We start from the raw sequence: 21,408 nt of genomic DNA, 5'->3' as shown, positions 1-21,408 counted from the left end.
GATACATGTATTTAAGGAGTTGAGTAAAATTTATTGTCTAAAAAGTATTGACACTACAAATTTTGCGTTCGTTTAATTTTTTATACTAGATTATGTTTTCAGGTTCTGATGTTTCATCCCAGGGCTTCTCTTGAGGAATAACTGTAAGGAAAGTTTTGCACTCTCCTGTGCCAGTTGCAAGCTGTTTGCTTTAATTTCTTGTGTACTCTAAAGTGCAAACTATCAGTTTCAAGTGCTGCTTCCCTCATAAGCTGTGAAGGGTAATTGCGTTACTAAATAACTGTTTCATTTAATCTCAACAACATCAGTTTAAATGAGTTTGCCAAGTGCATTATGATCTTTTACAATAAGGACTCAAAAAGTCTAATTCATTGGTGGTATAAGACAAGCACCATCAACTAAAATTCTGTCAGCTTCTATCAGGAGAATTCAACCCCGTTTCAACATAACCTGTTGTAATCAACTTTAGTTTTTTAGGAAAAGCTGGTAGCAAATTTTGAGGTTACCGTTAGCGATTAATTTATTCAATATTAAGTTCTTTTGTCACTGGAATTTTAAAGCATAAGGAACAGCAGTGATGCTATAGACATAATTATTTGTCATCTTTTACTGCTTTTGCAAGAGGTTTACAAATCCACTTGCTCTGTTGAGACAACATTTTTAGCTGTCCCTGCTTTGAAACTCATAGACATGATAGTTATTTTTATTAGAAGTGTCATGTTCATGAAAGTCGTTAAAGAGAGTAGAGTTTAAAATAAGTAAACAAGGACTGACTGAAACTGATACTTTGAATTTGCTGCTTCAACATTGCTTTCTGTCCTTACATTGATGGAACCGGCAGATAAGATAGAAATGATCATGTATACAGAGAAATATCTCAGGGTAGATCAAGGCAATCCAGATCTCTGAATTACACCATGAGATAAGATATTGTATCTGCATCATCATTCCACCTTTCCATCTCCATGCACACAAACTGCATTGGGGCTTTTTGTGTCCTAACAGAGAGAGCAACAGGAACCACTCTTCTTCCTGTGAGTTTATACCAAAGTAGTGGTAATCTTCACTGGACAAGGTTTTTACAGGACCACCAGTGTCTTACTTTCTCCAAAGCACCTGGCTATAGGCAGTTGCTAGCCCTTACAGTCCCTGGACAGCATAAGCCAACTGAAGTAGCCTCTTGTCTCCTCCTGCAGGTGTGAAGGCTGTTTTTACCCTCTTAGCTCCTGCTCTGTGCTTGATGCTCAGCTGGGCTTGTCCCCAAACCAATTATATATTTTGCCATGTAGTAATAGCACCCTGTGTACATTAAGCTGTATCCCAGATTTCATAGGAGAGTGCTTTTGCTCTTGTTTTAGAGATCCACTCCTGAGATAACTGCTACTCAACAAGCCAGTTTGAAAATATGCTAAAAAATTGTCCTTGCTGATCAAATTACACTGAGCCACAGTTTAACTGAGAAATGTATCCTGCTAAAAAGTTTTCATTCCATACGCTTTTGGGGTTTCAGCTTAGAGATCCCTTTGTACCTTCATCAAGCACTGTATTGTCACAGAAGCATCTCTGAATGACGGTGTGTTTTGTGGAGCAGCCCTGTAGCCTGTTTTTGCTGGAACAGGCAGAGTTGCTCTTCAGGACTACTCACAAAAGGCATGGTTTGGTGTAAGGCAGGAAGTGCTGAGATTCTTGGGATATTCAATGAAGAAAGGGAGAGAGATGCTTCAGATTGAGTTCACAGGAGTGGTCTTACTTAGGTGCTTTAGCTCACCTTGCAGAAACCAAAATATTCAATTCAGTGCCAAGATGTTATAGAAGGACTACATTTACTTCATGCCCTGCTGAGGGAAGCTAGCAAGAGCTGTTATCAAAGACTCTTTTTCCTCAGTCATTTAATAGTAGCAGCTTCTCTTTTATTCTGTGCTCTCTGAGAGCAGAATAGGAAGCGATAATCTCCTTGGAATACAGCAGACACCTGTTTGATAAGTGGTAATTGCATTATTCCTGGAGGATTATCACAGTGGTGCTTGTTTGTCTGTAATGAAACTCCACTGTATAAGCAGAGCAGAACTTCAGTAGAAGATGTACATTCCAGGTAAGGGAAACAGAGAATAAGAAACAATCTTCCTTTTTAGAAGCTCATTTTGAGAAGTCAGTAACAGCGTGTTTTCAAGAGCTAACATTGCAAAAATCCAATCCCTGGAAAAGTCATATCCAAGAAGAGGCAGCATAAAAACCCTATCAGTGTTTGAACTGTTAGTTGGAAGCAGTGCTGCCAGCACAACTGCCTGAACTCTGCCAAGGAATTATATAGTTCTGGAAACATATCCAGGCACTTTTCTGTTTGCCATCCAAAACGTTGTACAATGTTGTGAAGTAAATGGCATCCCACCATAGACCAGAAATGTGCCAAGTTTGGATGATACTCTTTGTGAATGCAAAGCAGTTCCCAAAGTGTATCTGTGAATATCTGTGGCCAATATGTGGTCTGGATGAATTGTTTGTTAGTTTATACTTTTGTTTTTTATTTTACTTGTTTCTGACCTTAAAAATCTGTAAATAGTTTTGTGTCTCTTCTGAATAGCAAAAAATAAATTAGTTGGGATCATACTTAATAAAAACAATTATTATACACTATTCTGTGGCAATTATGTAGTTACTTAAAAAAATATTGGAAACAGAACAGATGCTGTATTTCAACATAGAAGGCAGCAAATGAAACAGGACAATTTTGAGGAAAGGAAATACAGGAAGACAGGTTAACTCTGTTTAGTGTTTTTGCAGTCGATATGAGTCTGAATCCATGATAAGTGCAGCTGAATTTTTCATGTTAGTGTATCAAAACTAAGAGTAAGCAGTACCACAAATACGACAAGCAGATGCAGAGCGCGTGGTGGTCCACGGAGAACTGATGGATGAGTGGACGTTGGTGCTTTCCCATGTTTTTGGGTGCTAGAGGTATTCTTGTCCTTTTTTTTTTTTTATTGACCTTTTCTTTTCTTTACCTTGATCCTCCTCTCATTTGGCAAAATAAAATGGATGAATGCTTTGACTCCTGGCATTTGTTGTCACCCAAAGGCAGTCTCTCTTTAGCTTAGGAAAGGTTTGGAATCCCAGTTTATCTATGAATAACTCTGTTAGTTGTAATACATCTTGTTTAATGAGAGAATATTTCTTTTTGGTTCCTGAGACCTTCAGGAATTTACAGTGGGTTATGACCTGTTCCCAGGCATGTGTGTTTTATAGATCAATTCACACAGGTGTACTTATTAATAAACTCACTGAACCAATTTACATGCATAAGTTTTAACCACTGAGTAATTAGCGAAAGCATTGCTGAGGAACTGGAAATTTGGGAAATGTGTCATTATTTGCATATCAGTATAAAGCAATTACTAAATTAAAGAGTGCACGTTGTGACAAACATGAAGCTCCTTTACTGTTGCTTTGTCAGCGCACATTAACATCAACTTGATGTGAAAGCCTGGCTTTCTCTGCATGAACTAAAAATCCTAAGGCAGAAGTACACAATGAATCACCCAGAGTTTGGAGGCTAGCACACTGAATTGCCTTGGGGTTCAGACTGAGGAAAGAAAAAACTCATGTAAAAGACCATTGAGAAAACGTATCAGTGGAAAGTAATTAACTCAAGATCCACAATTAGCCTCATGGTCTATACTTAACTGTGTTCCAGGTCTTTCAGCGTTTATTTAATTCTGTTACCCTGTGTTTCAAATAGCTGCAAATGGCTTGGCAGATTTTTCATCCTTTTTAATATTTACAGTTTTTGTCTAAGAAGAAGAATGAACTCTGTAAGTGATCATGGGTATTTGTTTCAGCCTCTCAAGTATATCTGTTTTTTAGCAGAATCTGTTGTACGAAGAAATATTATTTTCTTGTTGTTTCCTTTAAATATATTTGCGGTTTGAAGCAACATTAAACACTACAGTAGCTGTCCTTCTGCTTTAATTCCTAATTTGCCTAACTAGGCTCAATCAAATGAGAAATAATCCAAACCAGGGATAATTTTCATTCAGCCAGCAAACGAGAGTGGTGGGTGCACAGTAATACGGCTGGTGATTAACAGGGACCGCAGCAAAAATTGGCATGTGTGTTCAGCCAGCGTACCAGAGCTGGGTGTTCCCAGAGGAATGGGCACCACTTTTTCTCAAGCTCGTACAGAAACTTGTACACTCACAGTGTTTTTGTGAAACTGCCTTTATAGTGGTTGTTGCTGGGACTTCAGCATTGCTTGTCCGGTGTCTGAAGGACACAAGTGGCCTTCTTGCTGTGCTGTGGACTCTCTTCCAGCCTCCCTCCTCCCAGCCTGTGTGCTGTTTATCCCCAAGATGATTCCAGAGCATCTTCACCGTGCTGCTGCCTTCAGCACATGTAAAGATCTCCCTGGGTTGTGCCTTTACACTGTAGCAGAATAAGATGTATACCTTTAACATGCAACTTTATGGAATTTTTGAGAATTAAGCACACCAATCTCTTAATCCTAATCTAAAGAGTTTATCAATGTTTAAAAGATTATTAGTAGTTAAAACACTTCAGTTCAGAGCTTTTCAAACTTGTGGGTTCTGTGTTGTAACTCTACAGCATTCCTTTGTGATTTTAAGCTTCATTATAGTTCAAAGATCTATCATGGGAACATGACTGAAATCCTTGGAATGAATTTCCTGCAACCTGTGTTGACAGGTCTAAATTACGTACTCTTGACACTGTTCTTGTGGCTGGATTAGAAACTTTTTTCCAAGTTAAACCTGCGATAAGTAATTGTCACAGCGCGCTGGCACAATGCTAATTTGAAGTGACGTGTCCAAACTGGCCTCAGTAACATGAAGAACCCTAACAGGTGTGAGGGGTGGATCTTCCCATGGGCCCTGCTGAACTTCTAACAGGGGAAAAATAGTAGAAAAAGTGAAATGAACCTTGAATAAAGCTGTCAGCAGTAATTATCTCAACAACACTTTGTGAGGAGTTAAAATAAGCATTACTGATTTATAACCTGAACACACTCCACCCTAGAGATGTTTTTTTCATCCAGTTAGTGTTTAAAATGAAATGTTGAATACCTGTCAAGATTTTTTTTTTTAGTGGAGATGCATAATGAAAATGAAGTTATTTTCCATAGGAAGTTAATTTCAAGGGCTGTCAAATTTTTTACACTTCTTCAGTTAATTTTCATATTTGTGCAATAGTTTAATAAAACAAACAAACCTCAAGCATACTTGACTGTTTTTCCCAGCTAATGCTATTTGATGTCAAAAGACAAAGTGGCTAATGTGGAATTACATCCACTTATTATTATTGTTCAAGGAAGGATAAAGGCTTACATGGTAGTAGTGAGCTTTGGTTGATTGATTTATTTCTTTTTTAATATTATGTACTAAACTTAAACAGCAATGTCTGTCTGACCAGTACAGACTGAAGAGAGCCCTCAGTACCGTGTAGTAAATCTTTTTGAGTCTCATAATTAATTCTATAGTACAAAAAAGCCCCCATTTCAGCCAATTTAAAAAAAGGCGTTTAATAGATTTGTTTTTTGAATTGCAATGTACCTTTATTTTACAGTGGGATACTTGCTCTTTCTTGGCATGATATCACTTGTTTTATGTATATAATGTATTTCAGTGTGGATAGGAGTAATTTTACTGTCTGTTACTATTGAAAGAATACTTGCTAACTTTTGAGAAAAGAGCAAACCAAAGCATAAACATTAATTCACAGAAAACCTTTAATCTCCTTAAGCTTTAAACATTACTTTTAAACATGAACATGCGGGAATTCTTAAATCATGTATCAGACTTTGTGGGATTGTACAGTGAAAAGAAGGTAGATTATTTAATGAATAATTATACAGTGACAAGCGATGGGTTTGAAAATGTTGATCACCTGTTTGTTCCCAAGGAATTTAGTGAGGGTTTGTCTGAGCACAACAAGCTGCCCACGCACTGTTAATAATGCTTGGTTAAACCCCGGGAACTGCAGCCATGGCAAGAACAAGCTCTTATGAAGGCTGTCTCGTGTCATAGCATCATCTTTCTTGAAATGATGAGACTCTTGAGTATTCTCAGAAATAGCATGAGTTGCCTGGGAGTCCACCACCTCCTTCCTGCATGGATTGGTTTCTCTGTGTTTGGGTCTCTGGCCAGGAAAAAGCGTGGAGCCATGTGATATTCTTTGCAAAACTGCAAAAAATTGCCAGAGTTCCCACACTCTTATTTCCCCTGCTTCAATATTCATATGCAAGGGCTATGATTGCAGTTAGAAACCACTATGTTATTCAACTGTATAGTGAAAAACTTCCCACTGTTTCATTTCAAGTGTGGAAGCAAAACTTCTTTCACTTGCTCTACCTCTCCCCTCTGACTTTTACACTTCAGTTTTTCCTGCATGCCTCGTTAACTGCTATATCCCTTTCACCACGGAAATATTTCTTGCTTTTTGTTTTGCTCACTTCTTTAATCTCAAAAAAGATAGGTTGCAAAAGGAAAATGGAAATGTGAGCGAGCTGGGAGCAGCAGCAGCCTCAGCTGTGGAGCAACCTGACAAGTCTTGCTCCAGTGGTAAGGAACAAGAAGAATAACTTAATTTCTAGGTGTACCAAATAGATTGGTTTGTATTTTGTTCCTGTCCCCCTTTTGGGGGAGTAAAGTTAAGTTTAACTCCTCTGCAGTTCCCTAGATCACCCTGAGATTCTGACTTAAAGACCTGAGGTCTGAGGCATAGGTCTTTTTGAACAGGAAACTTAATTTGTCTAGTGAGGAGAGATAGATGACATGTTGGTAGGCTGGGAGAAATGAGCTTGTTTGAATTCTCCAGAGATCTGCCCATGGAGAAGAAGGGATTAGCCAGGATGAATATACCTTGCAGACATGTAAACTGAAGTCTGTCTACACTAAGAAGGGAGAGAATTTTTCACTTAGCATGATGTTACCTGCCTGGGCTGAAATGATAGAGAATGGACTGAACCTAGAGATTGGGAAAGGCTTCCTTGCAGGAGTCATACTGTTCAGCCAAGGTTCAGAAAACTGCTGAATTGTTTTGTCTTATTACCTTATCTACTGGTAGTGCATTTGGGCTATGAAAGTGTTTGATCCCTAATATGCCTTGTATGCAAACCCAGCTACATATAGAGTATAATAGAGAAACTAGGACAGGAATGTTCTTTTTTCGTATAGTTGTGTTCAAAATACCACTTTTTTCCCCCCTAGCTTCAAGAAAATGCATACATACAGACATCATAGAATCCTTGGTATTTATCATACCCAAGGAATTAGCTTATGCTACAAAAAAGGTCAGAGAACAGAATAGTAAGTTTAATATGAAAATTGAAATCCTTGATAATGCTCCTTTCTCGTCCTTCTGTCCTTACCCCTTCTCTTCCCCGATGAGAGGAAAAAAATGTCATAGTAGTTACTCCAACAAGAAAAAGGATCGAATTATGTAGAAGTGAAATTTTCACAGAGGAGACACCTACCAGCTGTTGGGTACTTTGCTATGGACAACTCTCTTGGGTTATTTTGAATAACTGAGCATGGCATGTTATGGAATGTACTCGGTCGTGTTTGTTTCTTTATACATTAGCCATGTATCAGTGACTAACCAGTAAATCAAAAAGCTAAGCAGCTCACATTTTGAACACGGTGAAAGGACTGTCACATGAAGTATTTGAACAAGGATTAGTTTCAGTCTGTAGGTAACAGTGCATTCGTTTCTGATTAAGAATTTCTTGTGTGATGTATGTGTATTACAAACCTCCACGTGTCTACTGCAGCCTGCTAAGCAACCTCTAGAAAGAGCTCTTGTTCAGCTGATGACCTCCTGATCAATAAAAATTATCTTGGGATATCATTTCTGTGCTTGTTATTGTATTTGTTTCTAACTTGAAACTGTGGTTAGCTAGTATTGGCACACTAGTTATGGCTGAAGTACTGAACAGCAGCCACAAAAGGCTTCCAGATCTCAGAGTTGATATATATTGTAATAATAATTATCGAGGGTGGTTAGAAGTCTGCAGTTGTGGTAGAATTTCTCTTGTTACCACAGCTTTAGTTCAAAGACTATTAAAGCTTAGCATGAACTTCTGTTCTTAATGAATTAGATAACTTTAACTCACCATGACTTTAGAGCCCTTTTAGTAATACTTTGTTGCTTGCATTGCTGCTGTTTTCGGGGCAAAAGGAAGGTTTTTAGGTTTCAAGATATTTGTATAATCTCTATTGAAATTTGATTTCAAAGGATGAGTTATAACATTTTTTGTCATATTTTCCTGGAGATAATCTTCTCTTCTTAAGCAGCGCGCTGGTCATGCAGTGCTAACAGTGAAAGCATAAAACATTCTCAAACCAATACTGAGATAACAGAGAGCTGCTGCAGTTACTTAGCTGTGGAGGTTGTTTATCCAGTGAGAACTCTGTATTGTGAGACATGCTAACAGCAGATTTATCTTCAGTATCTTCAGCTTTTATTTGTTCCTCTTGCTCAACAAGGGGAAAACAGGCATTGCCTGTTGTCTTGGACAGACTATGAGAGCTCCAACAAACAGAAATTAGAGATGTCAGTTTGAAAGATTTGAGATTGGATAATCTGAGTGTTCCTTAACCGCTTTACACTATAGAAACCAAAAATCTAAATTATGCATGTTGTATGGTAAACCCACCCACATCCACATTTGAATATACTCAAGTTTTAATTGGAGCTGTTCAGCATTACAGAGTGGAAAGGATGTATTAGAAAGATGTACCCCCTTGGCAATTACACATGCTGTGGCATCTTTGGGAAGGCTTCTTTCTGTGGCTTCTTCATCTGTCTGTGCTTGTGAGTGCAGCTGGAAAGCTGGAATTATACTTGTACCTCGCTGTTTTTCAGGATGACAGAACTGCAGGGCAGGTTATTAAGACTTCCTTTCGCCTAATATACTACAAGCTGACCTTGAGTAGGACTGATTTTTTATGGGAGATTTATGAAGGAGAGTCAAGTATTTTTATTTTGTACACTAGAATCTTGTTTGCTTACCTTATCTCTGAGTTTTAAAGGCAGGAAACATGGATTATCTTCCTTTACCTCAGCAGGAAATGACACTATGAGAATTCCCCCTTTTAGTTTTTTATTGAAGCAGATTATATACAGACAAATGGAATTCTGTATTTAGAAGTGCAGCTACTTGAATAGTTCAACTGATTCACAGCAGCCAAGTTATACAGAATTACATTCCTTTTTATTTTTTATTAAAAATCCAGAAGGTTTGTCCACTCCAAGGTTTTTTATTTTGGTTTAGGTTTGCCATTGTCAGATAATGCCTGTTGGTTCGCTTGCTGTGTGCGAACAAGTGAAATCTGCCATCATGGATAGAATCATCTCCTTTGCATTTGGATCAGGTGTTCTCTGAATTTCTGTCTGATGCTTTGTAAGATTTATAGTTTGACCTTTGAATTTCTGAGAGGAAATGATCGAGAATCTCTAGTTTATGTTCATTAAATGATACTAGAAAATATTTTGCCATGGAAAAATACCTCTCCAGTGAGTTGGAAAGGATTCTTCATTTGAGTAGCTCAAAGAATAAAGTTACCCTGTGAAGGCTACCTTTTAAGTGGTCTTTTAAAGGACAAAAAGCTGTTTTTTAAAAGTGACAAGTACTGGGTGATACAGCTGAAGGGCTCCATTTAAGTGTCTGTGTGTTTAGATATATGAATTAAAGTACATTAATGTACATTAATGCACATGTAGTGCTCCCACACACTCCAAAATCTCAAAACACACTGCTCTTGTAGCAATCAAAAACGTTACAAAGAGCACAAAATAAATCAATATTCCTACTTCCCTTAAATATTATCACTTATATTTGCTTGTTTTTAATGGTTCTCGTTTAAAAAAAGCTTCATCCTTTTAGAGAGAAAGGATCCCTTGATGATAAGTATCCTGTGGAAAGCACAACCTCCCAATAATTGAGGATGAGAAGGAATGTCTGGTTCTTTACAGATTATTGCCTTAAGCTGGCCACTTTGGGTGTCCAGCTATATTCTGTAAGGCATTAGAAAGCTTAGAGCTGGCCTTCACTTTCCACATTAGATATGGTTGCTGTTCAGATCTCTTTTGAAATACTATTTTTCTCCATCAGTGTGTGGCTGAACATGAGGAAGACCAATTTGTCATATCCAATTACTATTTTCCTGATGCAGTACACTGAGCTTATAATTTTTGTATCAGCATTTCTGAGCGAAGTGAGCTCTGCAGCTGGAGTTCTCTGCTGGTATCATTCTTTCTGTTTATCTTTCTCAGATCTTCAGTATCTTGATTAAATATCTCTGGACTGGTACAAGAGACTGAGTTTGTTCCTTTATTTGTAATTTCAGGAGTCTGTAAGAGTGGGAATTAAGTTATGCCAACAAACTCTTTCTAGAAGATAAAAGCTTTTGAGATTATGGACTTGTAATTTTTCCTATTATTCTGAACATGAGGTGGCAGCACTCTGGAATGACAAGATGTCTTTCTTTCCTGCAGACATATTTGTATCATGAAATATCTGGAAAAAAGAGCATTTTTAGATTGTTCTGAATTTTATTTCTAGAACCTTCAACATAAAAACAATACTTTCTAACAGGCAGAATAGTTTATTGTTGAAGGCACCTGGTCTCACTCTAGATTTGGCAAGTATTTCTGGGTTAATCTGGGAGTTTGACAAAGAATCCTGCATGTTTGGATCAGAAAAGATGTTGCTTAAGTTTATCCCCCAATTTCTAATGCAGGGAATTGAAATACAATTGATCTTACACTGAGTATTTACAAATAATATTAGTGTCTTACTGTTGGAAAGCACAAGTGAGCACCAGACTAATTTTTTCCTCTCTAAATTGTAAGATTTGGTAGTGGTCTTTCTTTTAGTAGTTAAAATCTATTTGAAGTAACCTTTGTGCACTCCTAGTCCAGATAGTACCATTACCTTTTGAATACCAATAGCAATCCATTCAATGTCTCTGTTGTCTCCTGGAAGGACTCCCCTGCTGCCACTCTCCCTGGAATGTTTGAAGTTCTATTGTCCTTCTCCTTAAAAAGCTATAGGAAGCCAAACAACTTTCAACAAGCACAAGCAGTGTATACATAGTGATGGACCAGAGATCTGGCTTTCCAATAATCATCTGGAGTTACTTTTTGCAAGTCATTTTGGCTGTTTCTGATTCTGTTTTACTTTCCACCTCGTGTACCTTTCAGCTCTGAGAGCATTTGATTTGCACATGTGTACATTTCCTGCCTAGAAAAATAGACTAACCTTATTTATTTTTGCTTTAATGTATTATTTATTTCATAACCTATATCTAACTCATCATTGGTGCACGAGTCCTGCATATGCATTTCTCAATGTCTTTTCTTGTGCATGTGAAAGCTCTAGTACCCACCTAAAGGTGATTTTCATGAAAAAAAAAAAAGAAAATTCAGAAAAGTTAGTGACTTTTGAGTTTTTGCACAGCCAGATGGGTTCATAAGTTAGAGAATGTCAGGTAGTCAGGCTACAAACCAACATTTTCAGTTATGGAGTTGGATTAAAGAATTTGTCCATTTCCATGGGAAAGTGGCTGCGACACAGTGATTTGTTTATCTGATGTCCTGCAACCCCATTTGGGAGTAGGCAGGTGCAGTATTTAGAAAGAAAAAGCTCTCCAAGAGCAGCCTGAGGTCTACAGTTCTCGCACGGAGACCCTTCAGCGGGTGTTCCCATCAGTAAATTGGCTTGTGTTCAAAATACTAGGAAAAGTTGAGGTTTACTATCCATGACACCAGACTGAGCTGCCTAGAAAGTAATCTTTTGCTTGGTGTTTTTATGATTTCCAAAATAAAGCTTAAGCTTTCTGGTGCAAGAGTCGTTCTTGTGAGAGGATTCTTCTTAGAATGAAGGTACCTTTATTCTAGAAGAACATTGATGCCGCTAGTTTATTTTGAAGTGACGGCAGAGCTATTTCTCCTGGCCTTTCCTTTGCAAAAAACTTCCCAAAAATGCTGAAGGGGAGGGTGATTTCTCACACAAATGTGCACAAAACCCCAACATTCCAGCAACTGTCTGGAGAGAGGGATGAAACAAGCTCTGATGTCGAACCCCTTCTGCTGTAAGCTCGTATTTGAGAGACGCTTTGACACTATAATATAGGGTTGCAAATTGGAATTGCAACACCCTGCAATTGGGCCAAGTGATGAAGCAGCACAATAACTGCTTGCTTGATCTTACCACTCTCTCTTTAATGTGCACGTAAAAGACACCGGGAGCCTTTCCAGGCATCTGTCGGGGTATTTGATGCTGTGAGATAGGGAACTGTAGTCTGTGTGTGGTTGGAGGGGGGGCGTGTGTGTGTTTTACCAGTATTTTATATAGTGTGGTAACTACAGGGCAAAGTTTCAGCTTTTAAAACAGTTGGTTTTGTTTATTTTTAAAAGCTTATAAAAATAATAATCGAGCTGGTGGATTATTACAGAGAATGCAGTTCTTATGCTCTTGTCACAGGAGTTTCATAGGTAATTGGTCTTGACCTGTATGTCATCTTTAATATTTCATTTGCTCCAGAACATTATAACTCACTTCCTTTAAGACGATTACTGTGCTTTTTACACAGCTAAACTTCTGTTTAACCTTGCTATGAGAATGTGACAGTAGGCTAGTTCAGACAGGTTAACATTCATTTGGTAACCAGGCTGCTTAATCAGCCTGCTTCAACCTGCAGCAAATTAAATCTTCGTGAGTTCTAGCAGACAAGTGATATAGTCATTCTGAATTACATATAAAAAATAAATGGGGTATTTTCAGTGCTCATGGCAGTAAATGAAATTTAGGGTTTATGATTTATTCTTGGATTTTTGTTGAGGATGATTGAAATGTATTTTACCTTACTACTTATAATGTAAGTCTTTCATTCTGTACCCTGCAAAAATACTAATAAGCTTTATGGGATCTAGAAAATCTCTTTCTGTCCTCTCTGTGTTTCTTCTGAAAGAACCAATAGAAACAATATTTTAAACATACAGTCAGAACTATTGTTCTTCACTTCGCTAAGAATTGTACAGCATCAAATATTTTGTCACTGTCAAAAATTAATCAACTATCTTTATTTAAAAGCTATTCACATTGTAAATCAAACCATGTGTTATCAAGATAGGGCTTAGGTGCTTCTGAGCCAGTGCTGTTTCTGTTGGCACTGGTTCCTGAACATCCCTCCTGTCTGAGCTGACTGCAGCTTCGCCAGCACTGTTGGGTTTGTGTGTGTGTCCGTATGAGAAACGTGGCGTGCACCCTTGACATTTATAATGACCAAAAAGGAGATGAAATGTATTTTTTAAGTTGCCAATGTGATTGTTGCAATGTCTACTGATAAACTGTTCTTTCAAAATAGGTTTTTTTTTCAAGATGACTTAACTGTTGGGGTTTTTTGTTGTTGTTTTTCTGGCTTCTTTCCTTATGTTTGTTTAAATAATTCAGTGTTCTGCAGTGCAGCCTTTAGTTTGAATCTCAAAACAACCTTAAAAAAACCCCAAAACCAAAAACCAAGCTTCAGTTGACACTATGGCTTTAATAAATGATTATTGTTGTTTTGTAGATGACTCTTGCTGTATCGGGGCTGACTTTCCCTTGCCATCGACTTACAGTTGGAAGAAGGTCTTCACCCGTACAAACGAGGGAGCAGTCAGAGGAGGTAAGAACATCATCTTTGTTTTACCAGTATACTCTAGGAAGAATCAGGGAAACCTCATTTTGCAGTGGTCACCATCCCTTGTCAAGTATGTTAATAAAATTGCATCTTTAAACCATCAGATTTACAGTTCCTGTAGCACATAATTGTGGTGAAGTAAGGAACTGGGTAAATGACTCATTGAAGAAAGAAAAGAAAAAGTAATCAAATCACGGCAAGATTGAAAAATACTCCAAATTAAATAGAAGGTTGAAACATGTATTTTTAGTGTTAGCAGAATGAGATGTTTTCAGACTGTATAAACTCCTGTTTCATTGTTCCTAATTATTATTAGTTTAGGTTAAAATTTCCATTGCCTTTATCGTGCCTTAAAATGAATTTAATATGTATTCATAAGAGAGAACTGTGAGGTATGGTCAGGATACAAGACTGGATATATGGCGTTGGGTAGTTGTTAAAAGTTAGAGGATGGTCAGACAACACTGTTCTAGCCATACCTGAACAACTTAGCAGGTTAAATAAATGGTTATTTTTTTATTCCTGAGATCTACCAGCATAACTGTGTATCACTGTTGCTTTACTCTTCCAAAATGATCTGACTTTGTTCACCTTGTAGATTTTTTTTTGTTGACTAGTTGATTCAGTAAATGTTCTTTATTTGAAGTCTTTTTTGTGTAGCTGTTGTAGAGAGAGATCCTGTGTGTTTGGAGCTCTTTGCTCCTCTTGTGATCACTCAGGTAGAGCTGAAATCCCATGTTCCATAATACCCTTCGCTACACCTTCGGCGGTTCATGTAGGTTTTCTCTAGTGTGCTATCACTATAACTTGTAGGTCAAGCAGAGCTGGAATACTTGTTCATGAAAAGAAATCAATTTAGAAGCAGGTTAAGTTTGAATTATTGAAACCAAGGTTTTTCTGAGCTGTTCTGTGTTTCAAAGGACATGAGATCCAAAAGATCTCATGGGAGGGAGATGAGACCGTAGCTCTTCACACAAAAACGTTGATATTTCTCCTTTGTATTGGTATGCCAAATACCAATGTGAAAACCACCATTGTGTGGCTTTTCTCATTCTTTCTTATGCAGTTACACCAGCTGTAGTACCATTAGATGGAAAACAGCATTAACTTTGTATAAAATTTGCTCAACTCTGGGTATGCAGAGAAAGTTCCTTCATTCTTTACTAATGCGTTTTGTCACATAATACTGCTGTCCACCAGACTACTGCTAAAAATTAGGTCTTGTTTATAAAAAGCAGGGTGATAATGCTGTATAAAATAGTAAAATAAAATGCAGTTTATTGTGTTTTTGTAGAAATGCATAAGTATTTTTCCCTGTATATGTATTGTGTGTTTCACTGAAGACGATGTCTGTAATAGAAGCTTACCGTGGATTTTGTTGGGTTTTTTTTTATATAGCAATGCACTGACGTTCATATGGTTAGTGATAGTGATGGAGATGACTTTGAAGATGCTACAGAGTTTGGAGTTGATGATGGAGAAATGTTTGGAGTAGCATCATCTGCCTTGAGGAAATCGCCAATGAGTAAGAGTTGACAGTTAATTTGCAATTAACTGGTCTTTGTACAGCAGTAGCGAAGGCAGAGAGGTGTGATGAGTCTGCAGAATAAGAAATAGGAAAGTATCTTTTGATAGGAATGTTAGAATTGTTTGAGTATCATGTCTGATGGCTGTATCAAATGAAAACACTGCAGACATAGTTGGCAACTCACAATATAGTGGGTCAAGCCTTTCAAGCCAGTCCTTTCATTTTAATATATTAAAGTATGTCCACAGTGTTAGCTCAGAACAAGTGATATATCACATTACACTGGACCTGAGGATTTTACTGTTTGGAAAACCTGAATATATTCATGAGACCCTCTGGAAATTTCATGTCTTTCCAAAGGTTCATAGTCTATAGTCTTTCATTAAATTTATATGGTCAGTTGGTAACCACTTCAAGTAAGGTGGCAACATGAAATATCTATGAAGCAACTGAGTTTGCATATTACAACCTACTTCCATAAGGATGCATTTAATTTATATTTTTCATTTTTTTAAGTGCCAGAAAATGCTGAAAACGAAGGAGATGCCTTATTACAATTTACAGCGGAGTTTTCTTCAAGGTAACCTTAGTCTATTAACTGTGCAATTCTTGTTACAAACTAAGTTAAATTTAGTAAATAATAAAAATAAACCAAATGCACATATTTTCATGTGGGATTATGGCATATTTATACATCCTAATGTAATTTATTTTAATTTGAACTTTGTCAGAGCTGCTTCTGAAATAAAATTATTTCTCACTCCAAGTTAGAGTGACAGTTGCCTTATTTATTTTGCTATTAATTAGTATCATTACTTAATTATGTAAAGGTCATAAGAATGATAAGGACTCTGATTATGTTTAATAATTTTATTATGATACACAGGAACAGAAAAGCTGAAAATTATTAATATTGAAAAATATATAGAGTTGCATTAAGAGTTTTCACAATAATGTTGTTGTTTAAATATCTATTTTTAAAAAACATAGAAGTGCTGTTTCTTTAAAACTTTTTAGTACCAAATCATATGTTGCTAAACAGTTGCCATGTTTCATTGAACAGGTAGAAGCTGCAAAGTAGTGCAAAGTTTATATGCCTTCTGTTTTCACTCCTCTGTGATGATGTTATGTATGTGAGATGCATTAAAGTGTAATGCAAGAATAGCCATCAGTTAACCTTTAATGAGAGGAAATAAATTGTGATTGGAAATTGTGTAGAAAATTGTATAGAACTTACAGTGTGCGAATAGAAGGTTTTTATGATAAAATTTGTAACGTAATAGTTTGTTACTTTGAGCTTTTGAATGTTGGCTTCTAAATATTTCCCTTCTGTCCTTTAGAAGTTTAATACTTCATCTTTCTAAAGATTTAGCCAATGCATTATATTTACAGAATATGTGAAGTGGTAGAATATTGAAATTACTTATTTTTGTAATTAATCCATTAATTGGAGATTTTGTCTCAAATAGATATGGTGACTGCCATCCTGTTTATTTTATTGGATCATTAGAGGCTGCTTTTCAAGAAGCCTTCTATGGGAAAGCTAGAGATGTAAGTGTGTATTAAAACTACTTTATCTAATATAGTGGGGAAATGGAAATCACCTTAAGTGTTTCATCTTTATTTTTTAAAAAGCTGAACTACATTTTGGAGTTATCTTGGGTTTATTGTTTGGGAAAGGTTGTACTAATTCAATTGACTGACTAAAATACTTACCTTGGGGGTTGTTGAAATTAATCATTCGGGCTGTATTTTTATTGGAGTCCTTTAGTTGTCAGAGTTACTCTTTTTCTTCCCCCCTTCACTTTTCTTCCTGAAATAATGGTGTCCTAGCACCAGATAACACTGCCTGCGAGTCTTGTGGTTGACAAGTTCAGTGTTGCATGTTGATAACTCCTTTGAAGAATGGCTAATGAAATTGTAAATTTAAATTGAAAGGTCTCTTGAAATACAGTGTGCTTTTTTTTCTTTCTTTGTACAGCCATTATCTGCCAAGTAAGTTCCAGTACCTAAGGTTTGGTTATTTAGTTTTTCTGTACATCCAACTAGGCATCTCAAGTTTCTGTTATTCCGTGCACAGTTTTAAAATCAGTATTTTAATAAAATTAGAATGGGGATAGTTTATTTAAGTTTTGGTGACTTGATTTACTAAGGAGAAACCCAAAACCCTGCATAATTAAGCACAGATAAAGCTGAAACACAAACAAGAAAATCGTGCTGTTTAAATTTACTTTTGTTTTCTTGGTAGGTGATCAGTTTTAAAATGAAGAATGTTATGGCTTCCTGTAGTTATTCATATTTGAGGGGGAACTATATTATTTTAGGGGCTGTTCTGATAAGTGTGCAGTGTTATGGATCCATACAGTATAACTGAAGTTAACACATACTTAACACTCAAAGTTTAGTCAATATTTTCATGTCTTTGCACAGATTTCAGAGCATAAATGTATACCTAGTAATTCAGTGGAAAAGTATTAATTTATAATAATTTCTTAAAGTGGACCTTAATGCATGTTTAGAAAAAAAATCATATGAATTCAACAAGGAAAAGGTTTGAATTGGGAAGTTCTCTTTGTATCATTTCATCAGAAATAGTTGACAGTGTATCAGTGTAATAATGGACAAAAGCCCATTAAGAACTTACATAAATAGTTTGATCTCTATAAATCTGATATTAATGCAGTGCAGTTGCTTAGTTTTTTAGTACTCAAAGTACTTCCTATACTACTTACACAACACATCTGAAGTTCATGTCACCTTACATTTCTAATATTTTGAGATGTGTTCAGACCAGATCCTCATCATGATAAAGTTATGTATTTGTATATTTAGGAAAGTATTTTTTTGTTTTTGTTGTTTGGATTGCGTGGGTTTTTTCTGAATATCATTTTTGAAAGGTCTCCCTCCCACCTACCCTACAGAATGGCATTATTTTTATTGTAACATTCTGACTTTAAACAAAGATATGAGAATGTGTAAATACCATTTATTATCACTGCTTTTTCCTGTTACAAAGTAATTTTTTCTGTACTGCCTCCTGGAATGCATAATTGAGGAAAGGGATACATTATTTTATATTTTTATAATTGCATTTCATAAAATAATTAAATATGTATATCAGTATTAAAAAAAAAGCTTAGGAGAAATTGCAACCCGTATGTCTTGTCTTCTAATTTATACTATGGAGGGCACTTAATTTTACCAGGGCAACAGATGAGCTTCAGGCACCAGCATTCTTCACTTGAAGTGAGAAATTGAGTTCCAAGAGTAAATAAAAACAAGATTGAAGGTTTAAATCCTCTACTAGGCTTTTTGAACTTATATACTCATTAAATGTTTATTGGAGTGGTGGGATTACGAAGGATTTGGGCAGCTTCATCAACTGGTATATACTTAATCACTAAGTAAAACACTACATTTGATAGAGTGTTTCTCACGATGCCACACTCAATCCATCTTAATGAAAACCGCTTCAAACTGATTTAATTTGAGAGCACTTGGCAGCTTGAGTGCTCAGAGATCTTAGCCTTTTCTTGACAAATTCGCAATGCTGTCCAGAGCAGAAGGTGCACTCTACAGTTCGGGTCTAGTGAGAGAGCCATCAGCTCTGTTTCAAATCTATACTGTGGATACTTTTTCCCCTCAAAACCCATTATATATAAACTTGAAGCTTTTTTTTTCAGAAATATTTTGATTTGGGCTATTTTAAGAAAATTAACTTACGTCAGAACATATGTTTTGAATGCAGAATATGAGTTAAAATTGTTTTTAAGAAAATAGATAATTCTGTTAAATCTCAATGTCTTTTCATTAGAAAGGATGATAATTCACGGTTATTTAAGAAAATATTATTTGAAAAAAATACCATGTAAAAAAAATTTAGGTGTTTGTTACCTGTGTGTTTGAGTCATTAGACAGTGAAAATTAACATAAATGATGGGTATCTTTTTCCCTTTAGAGCAGCTGCTCCCACAGCAGTGCCAGTTTTTGGTAGGAGAGATGGAATGAGATCAAATGTAGCCCTGCTTTAAAACCTGTGTCTCTCTTTAGCACAAAAATATAATACCAAAGATACAGAGCTTTGCCTTTAACAACCAGAGTCCCTGGCAATGAAATCCCAGGTATCTCCTGCAGTCTGATAGTTAAGGGCATTGTGTGTTCATTTCCAAGGCTTATTGTACATATATATAAAGCAAGAAAATATTTTCCTTATATTTTTTTTAATTGGGTCAGGAAGAGAAAGTGAGACAGAGGTTTAATAAATTAACAAATAAGCTGTTTTTTGTGGAAGTCTTACCCTCTACCTATTGTACCAATTGGAAACCAGCATTTCTCTACATCAGTTTCTGAAGAACAATCTTACTCTTGCTCAAGTAGCTACAGTACCACAGGTATTCCTACAGCAATGCCATGGAAGAAATTTTTTAATGGGCATGTTTTAAAAAGATGTTTGGGGGAGACTTCCTTGTGCCTGAAAGCAGTTTGTAGGTGTCTGGTGCTTTGAGACATCAGGGGGTTTATCTTAACTTAGGGTAGTGTTGTTATTCATACTGGATCTTAATGGCTATATTGAATCTCACTGAACTATATATATGAATAATACTGAAGTATTTTCTTTTATTGGAGCTTTTTTGCCTTTTCATTTTTATAGGTGGTTGCTACTCTTTTATTATGAGAAAGAATAAAGACATTGCCTTTGCCTTTTCAGCTCTTTTCTTTATATACCTCTGTCAGCTCACCTCCTGCTCCTCTCTCAACCTTTCTGTCCACTGACTTTTAATAAATATGTGAAACATCTCTCTTAGCACAGATTGGTATTGTCACCTCAATATATATTCCTGCATGGCAGAAAATGAACCGTGTTTTTCTTCTCCTTGAGTTCTGTCTTTTAGGTTCAATTTAGTGGCAGCACCATCCCTCTCACATATGAGTTCTTTATTTCCTGAAAACCTAGAAGAACGTATGCTCCTTCCATGATTTGCCATGTTCAAATAAAAGCTCTTTTTTTGCTTTTTTTTTTCTTGGTAGTAGCAGAATTTTCCTTCATACGGGGCTTTCTGTAGTATTGTTTTTATCTGTGTAACTCAGAAAAGTGTCCCTTATTATTTCAGCTAATTAAGTATACTGAAATTACTACAGATTACAGGTGGAGAAATTACCACTTTACCAATTCTGATTTAACATAAATAACCTTAATCTACATGGGCTGGTTGAAACTGGAGGACAGATAGAGGAGTGTAACTCTGGGTTTTCAGGAAGAGGGAAGCACCTACACTATGGTAGATGCCAGTACATATGCTCCAGTTAAGTCCTGTGTTAGTTACCTGCATTTTCTTTTCAGTCTTGCCTGATATGTGTTAGCAGTTCTGGCCTTTCATTCCACAGTTTATTTCTGAACTAGTGCATGATTATTGTTTAGAAATCTTTGCTACAACATAACAGCCTAGTTATGTGTGCCTACACACCCTTTATTCTTCATATCTGAAGAATAGCTTCATCTGAAGGGTTGCTCCTGGGTATGCGTCTCTCTTCAGCATCCTCTGTATTTGATATTAAATAATGGCAGGTTTTTTTAAATTGTCTGCCACACTCTACATTTTCTCTTCCTTCAGTCCTTGTGATTTATAGATCTTATTTGAGTTTGGTGTTAATTACTGGATTCTGTTTGCATTATGTAAGATATCACTACAAGTGCAATTGATTGAAATAGAGATACAACAGTATAATAGGATCAAATAGTTGGAAGATGAAAGTAGGCTAAATCAAGCTTTAAAACACACCTTTACCTGGGAGAGTGGTTTGCTGTTTGAACACCTTACCGTGGTTCCTATGGATTCTTCATCACTGATGGATTTTTGAGATTAGATGTTTTACTGAAAGGTAAAATTACAAAAAGATTAAATTAGGAATTAGTTTAGGGACATTTTATGCCATGTGTAATACAAAATATGAGATCAGAAGGTTGCATGGATCATTTCCAATTTTAGGAACCTATGGGGTGCAGTTTATTTCAGATCCACTTCTATAAGGTTAGAGGCTGGTTAGTGCCCCTTGTCGTTCTCTCTTGGGTTTCTGTCTCCTTTCCTTTGATTGGTGCAGGGGAATTAAACAATGCTTCTCTTCAGCAGGATTTGCTCTGTTATGTGTAATACACAGACAAGGCTTCCTATGAATTTCCATCTGCCC

The 21,408-nt window shown here is 36.4% G+C and overlaps 1 protein-coding gene across 2 annotated transcripts in view; it reads left to right on the top strand.

The window, feature by feature from the left end:
* The window catches only part of FAF1 (Fas associated factor 1), a 157,035-nt gene that overhangs the window by 89,488 nt on the left and 46,139 nt on the right, over nucleotides 1–21,408 (top strand). For both annotated transcript variants that reach the window (XM_027739417.2, XM_039380602.1), the window contains exons 9-12: nucleotides 13,584–13,679; nucleotides 15,093–15,219; nucleotides 15,739–15,802; nucleotides 16,692–16,773. In XM_027739417.2, coding sequence (XP_027595218.1) covers nucleotides 13,584–13,679; nucleotides 15,093–15,219; nucleotides 15,739–15,802; nucleotides 16,692–16,773 — 369 coding nt within the window. The remainder of the gene's footprint in view (nucleotides 1–13,583; nucleotides 13,680–15,092; nucleotides 15,220–15,738; nucleotides 15,803–16,691; nucleotides 16,774–21,408) is intronic.

This window comes from Pipra filicauda, unplaced genomic scaffold, assembly GCF_003945595.2.
Source record: "Pipra filicauda isolate LSUMZ 115617 unplaced genomic scaffold, ASM394559v2 scaffold19_size4547281_pilon, whole genome shotgun sequence".
NCBI lineage: Eukaryota > Metazoa > Chordata > Aves > Passeriformes > Pipridae > Pipra > Pipra filicauda.
This window is presented reverse-complemented; position numbering and strand designations above follow the sequence as displayed.